The sequence below is a fragment of the Notothenia coriiceps genome, unplaced genomic scaffold, assembly GCF_000735185.1.
Source record: "Notothenia coriiceps isolate Sejong01 unplaced genomic scaffold, NC01 NC01_scaffold00035440, whole genome shotgun sequence".
Classification (NCBI taxonomy): domain Eukaryota; kingdom Metazoa; phylum Chordata; class Actinopteri; order Perciformes; family Nototheniidae; genus Notothenia; species Notothenia coriiceps.
In genome coordinates, this window is record NW_011368141.1 from 221,754 (window position 1) to 227,832 (window position 6,079).

Below are 6,079 nucleotides of genomic sequence, written 5' to 3' on the forward strand. Positions count from 1 at the left end.
AGGTGTGTGTGCCGGTGGAGTTATGGTGCCCCCTTCTGCTCAAAATGTAAAGTTTCAGGCACAATATATACACCTCTGAATGTGATGGTAGGCTAATACTTATTTTCCAGAGACATCAAAGGAAAGGAGACTTTATGTAAAACTGTGCAAAATCAGGCTTTATTCTTTTTTTTTCTCTGCATCGTCGCCTTTCATCATCAGCATCGTAATCACCATCGTTGTCGTCGACATCATCTTTAAAAACATAACTCACCGGAGACAGACAGCCAGAGAATAAATTCTCTAAGACACTCGCAGCTCAAACCTCTTGGCAAAAAAACAGGCACCAGCTATTAGCACAGTCCCCGCAACAGAATGAGTAAGCTGTACATGTCCACTTCTTTCAGGGCAATACATTTCAAAGAGGTCTCCAATGTCCTTATGTACAAGTCGCTCTCTTTCAGTAGTCTCTTAAAGTCCATTCAGTAGTCTTACTTCCAGGAGACACTGAAAGCCCGTCTCAGCACCGACATGGTTTAAGATGATGAATATTATAGTCTTCCTGACACCATAAATACTTTTTCTTCCACTTTTCCTCCTCTACCGGTGTCCTGCAGGTCCGAGGACAGTCCATTTCTCCAGTTTAGGCAAACGTTGAATAAGTGCAATGTCTAGTATAATGTCAAGAAAATACAAACCCACACGTACATACATACATACAGTACATGACTAACTGATAAACTTGATTAGCTATACAAGGTTGCCATTTTCCATCCAGTGTCCTTCAGGCAGAGGCCGGGGAGGATGTGAGCTCACCTGGACTGGATGTAGATATTTTGGTAAAATTGTCCATGATTTTCTGTACATTGGATTTTGTTAGTTGTGACTCCAATGGAAAGTGTAGTTCATACACAAACAGATTTATTTCAAAATGAGATATGCACCCCTCGGAGGAAAGGTGACTTGAACTAAATGGCGGCGCCTGACAGATTATTGTAATTTTTCAACACAGAACATAGGCAACAGAGATGACATGTCATATTAAATCCAGTGTTTGTTTCTTTAATTTAATGACGTTGTTCAGCCTGCCCTTTTATACGTATGTCCAGTGAGACAAAAGTATTTTTTTCTTTAATATCCTGTTTGTTGGACGTTTTGGGGCTGTGAGGTTTTGAAAGTGCATCAATCATTGAAGAAAATCATAATAATGTTAATGTCTGGATTTTTACATTTGATAATGTTATCAAAAACAAAGTGCCTTCAGTGTATGTAACTCGATTTCAAGCCACACCTCGCTTATTGGATTCTGGGAGCAGACAAGGACAGAACGACAGAGCAGTGCTTGCCCCCCAGATAACTATGTCACAGACCTTAATTCATGTCATTAGTCAAAGAATATTAAACAAACGGATCGCAGATAATGCCTTTGCAAACACAATAAGAGAACACACTTCTATATGCATGTCAATCCATCACTTATTTGCCACAAGGGGAACAAATGATCGTTTGGGGTGATTCTTTCTTCTTTCTTCTTTACTAGATATTCACAAAGAATAATGATAAATAAAAGTAGTCAGAAGGATCAGTGAAAGTGCGGCAAGTGAGGATAAACTGTGGAGAGACTTAGCAGTGACTACTACTTGCAGTTCTAACTGACACAAAACTCAGAAAAGCAGATCAAACTTGAGGTTAAATGAGAATGTAAAATGAAGCCACTCGGAGAACAGGAACAAAGAAGGGAGAGGAAAACGAGGACCAGGACAAAAGCACTTGAGAGATAATGTGCTCAAGAGCTAGCTCGGCCGTTAGCATCCGGCCTGAGGTCAGCCCGCCCAAACATTCGCTGTCTGCCTGCCCGCGTGTGTCCCCCCCCCAGAGACAGGTATGGACAACCACCATTAGCTGGAGTAGATCTGGGTCCCAATCACACGCATGATCTCCTTCTGCACCTTAGGCTCCTGGGTGTTGATGTTAGCATCTCCTACTTGGCCATCCTCATACCTGCACATATACATGGATGAGTTGACATGAGATAACATAAAACCTTTATTATTCCCCTAAGGAAAAACAAGATGTCCGAGCAGCATCGGCAATAAAAGAGGCTAAGTGTCTACACAAGGATAACTAGAATAAAAGAAGAAAGTAACAGTATAAATAAAAAATAACAATTGCAATAGGTAGAACACAGAGTAGTTGAGTTCACATAGGAATCAGTGAGAATCAAAAGTAGGTACATACAGAAAAGCTGGTCTTCAGATATGATGCTGGCTTTTCATCAATAGCTGCTTCGGTTTTTATCCCTTTCTCTTGCTCACGCTCAATATTAGTTAGAAGCAGCCAAAGTTTATTAGTATCACATCAACAAGGCATAATGATGATAAATAGTCCTTGGAGAAATTAACAACTTTAAGTTCCTCTTGTCTAGGAAGCAAGTCTTTCACAGTGATTTTAAAAGAGGCATTGTTAAGTCTGATGCAAGAAGTCTTTATGTTTTCATTCTAATCCTGTCAACATTTCTTCAAGCTGAAAAACCCAACCATATGCTGAGCACAAGTTCAGAATTGAATTATATTTAGCTGCGATTTAAAATGTGATTGCAGGCATTCTCAAATGTAATTTCCCAATCAGAAGACAGCAGCAGACGTGATAATAGACTGTGCCATGTGGTTAATGCCTGTTTCCAAAGCTCAGAGTCAAACCCCTAACTCATAGCTTCAACACACAGCTGAAAACATCCTATTAAAAGGCTCTGACCTGAGAGGAACCCAGTTTAGTGGAGCGGGAACTCCACTCAGCCATCTTTTATTCACTGCTTATTTAAAATGATGATGAGGGATGAGGGACAACTGCAGCATATACCATAATTCTTCATCAAACCACCTTCATCATGTGTGGTTTAGCGGGGGAAAAAACAGCAACCTGAGTGATAAACTATAGCAATTTAAGTGATAATGAAGCGTGATGATTATTTTTTATACTGGCTGCCTGGCTGCTATGCCAACACACCTTGTCATTACGCAACTTTTTTTTAAAGACATTTCCAAGGTGTTAAAAAAATGTGGGATTACTTACACAAAAAAGAAGCGTGTACAGACGTGGTCGGATACTGGACACACCCAGATGTTCCCATGTTTCTGCAAATCCTTAGACGTGATAACTGTTGAATAGAAAACACTTCGTTAGAAACTGTGGTTTATATATTTACGTTTCTTATCTGTTACTATCATTCATATTATTGGTTGTTGCTGTTCTTTTTGATACTCCGTTAGATGCACTGCAGCTTCAGGGCTTAGACTCAGATATTATCATAACTGATGCACATAATTTATTTTGTTTATATCTAATTGTTTACCTCTTATTATAATGATTATGATCAGATTATGATGATTGCTATGACCTTTTTTGACTACACAATTAGTCTTGTGAGCCTACTGTTTGGATTTAATTATAATTGCGATTCTCTTCTTGTTTTGCTTTTATTGTGTCATTTCTTTTGTATTAATAAAAAGGAAATATGGTACTTATATTATAATGTGAATCAAACTTTCATTTGAATGTGAGAAACACATCAATATATCATCATATCAATCAAATAAAGCCCCGTATTATATCATACAAAACATGATACCTTCTTGCTGCTTATTACCTTCACACAGAGCGATGCAGTTCAGATTCCGACTCTGAAGAAACCTCGATTGTATTGGACGGCTCTGTTGAAAAAAATAAAGACACAACAGTTAAAACTCTTCCCTGCTTCAGTGAATACCGTGATCCAACTGAGCTGTGACCAGACATTGAGAATTACAAACACTCAAACTGTAAACCCTATAATAGTTTTAACTAAAGCATAGTGCTTTGAAGTAAGAAACATTTTTAAAAGATGTGTACTTTGTTTGGATTTGTTTGTCTTTTGTTGTGTGCAGTCTGGATTAGTAGTGCCGCACTATATTTGAAAAAGAGATGGTACGCATTTAGGAGAGGATTATGTGCAGGACCTGTGGGATGGTGTTCATGCGGTTGTAGCGCTGCACCAGTTCATCTTTGGTGGGCATGCGGTGCTGTCCTTTCCCCATCCCTGCAAGAAGCAGCACACAGAGAGCAAACGAGAGTCAGAGCGACCTGAGAAATCTTCCTCCACTGTCTGCAGCTGCTGGTGCACAGGAAGTATTACCCACAGTGCTAACCTTCATATCAAGGTTGTTTGAAAAGGCTAATGAATATGGTTACATTTAGAAAATAAACTGCAACATTCAGCATCGAGACAAAAAGGTGATACAACAAGTACCACTTTTAGTTTATTTATCAGAAAAATTGCCTTTTTTAATTATACCAATCATTCTGATATTTCAACTTAAAGGTGGGGTAGGTAATTCACTTCAGAAACACTTTTTGTTATATTCCATGGAATGCTCTTAACATCCCGATAGCAATGAATATATTAAATGCTTTGACAATAAACACATAAAAAAATCTAATCTCTGGAAGCCGTGGCGCTGTAAAAAGCACGACCAATCATCTGAGCCGGCCCGGCTAAAATAACTGGATGGCCTACCTGCCTGTCAGCCTTCCATCTGTGCACAAACTTATCTCGTGCCCTCATTGGTCATGTGCGCGTTCGTGTGTGTTGGAGGAGGGGCTCTGTAAGGAAGTCTGAAGGAAGGGGCAGATTTTTTCCGGTTGTGTATTCGAGCTGGTTTCTCCATTCTTACCTACCCTACCTTTAAGTAGGTATTTGTTTATATTACTTTTATTATACAGTGTATAAGCTGATTTTAGTGCACTGTAATATGGTTATATTGCATGATAGACATGGACGCAGAGAAAGTGTCATCATTGAATTTGATTCGGCCAGGAAAGAGTAAACCAGAGAGATAAATGCCAGCAATTGAGCAGAGAATTATTATTTCTACATATTTCCTTGAAACTACGAAACCATTGAGTAGGTGTTTGTTAAAAATACTAACATGGGTTTGGCAACCTGGCAATCTAATTTCCAAATAATCGACAAAACACAAAAACCTAAAGAAATATACCTTTAAAATGGTGTGAGAGCAGGAATACACAATGTAAGGCTTTCAGGGTTAAACTGCCTCTTCACCACCACCACCACCCGACACAGGAGAAAGTAATATTAAAAGCCAACAAAGTAACACACACAGATCCACTGACAGCTCCATTTTTCACAACCACGACATAATGTATGGTAGGCGGCACACAAGCTCAGAGAAAGAAGGCCCGAGGCCCAGCACCCACAACGATAAAACACAACACAGAGCGGCACGACAAGAGAGATCCCACATGTGAAAATGAAGTGTTCCAGGATGATTATCAGGCCACGTTACAAACAGAGAGCGCACTCAGCAGTCAACATGGTGGTATAGAAGGGAGAGGGGGGGGTGGGCTGGAGGGGTCTGAGTGGCGAGGAATGATTCTTTCCTACCTGAGTATCCAAAAGAAATGCTGGAGATGGGGCTCAGATAGATGCCCTTTCCATACGCTGCCCCATGCAGCTTGGGTTTGAAAAGAGCAGGAAGGAAGGAAGGGTCACTGAGCAGTTGCACAAGACCACCTCACACACACACACACACACACACACACACACACACACACACACACACACACACACACACACACACACACACACACACACAAATATGCCAGGCCATCACGTTCATTACAAACAATCTGAATCTTGCAACAAGATTTGTTTCCGATGGACTTCGTCTCTGTGGGAGCAGAGGCTCATGGGTAATATAGTTTTTGTAACATTTCCTTATACTGAAGTATGATCACACATGTCCTCAAACACACACATCCACTAAAACACCCACGGTGTCAACATCATACCAGTCCTCACAAATATAGAAGTACAACACACACACACACACACGCACACACACACGCACGCACGCACGCACGCACGCACGCACGCACACACACACACACACTCATGACCTACTGGCCTGACAAGGTAGCTCTACCGTGCGAAAACACATTTGAAGAGGTTAATGTAACATGACAATAAACCTGCGCCACACACACACACACACACACACACACACACACACACACACACACACACACACACACACACACACAC

General features: G+C 40.6%; 1 protein-coding gene across 1 annotated transcript in view; it reads right to left on the reverse strand.

Moving 5' to 3' along the window:
* Window positions 1-1,850: 1,850 nt before the first annotated feature.
* The window catches only part of LOC104962851 (poly [ADP-ribose] polymerase 6), a 23,992-nt gene continuing 19,763 nt past the window's right edge, over window positions 1,851-6,079 (reverse strand). The window contains exons 19-23 of the mRNA XM_010791355.1: window positions 5,420-5,489; window positions 3,975-4,054; window positions 3,626-3,689; window positions 3,052-3,136; window positions 1,851-1,980 (exon numbers count right to left, since the gene is read on the reverse strand). Of these exons, the coding sequence (XP_010789657.1) occupies window positions 1,878-1,980; window positions 3,052-3,136; window positions 3,626-3,689; window positions 3,975-4,054; window positions 5,420-5,489 (402 nt within the window). The 3' untranslated portion in view covers window positions 1,851-1,877. The remainder of the gene's footprint in view (window positions 1,981-3,051; window positions 3,137-3,625; window positions 3,690-3,974; window positions 4,055-5,419; window positions 5,490-6,079) is intronic.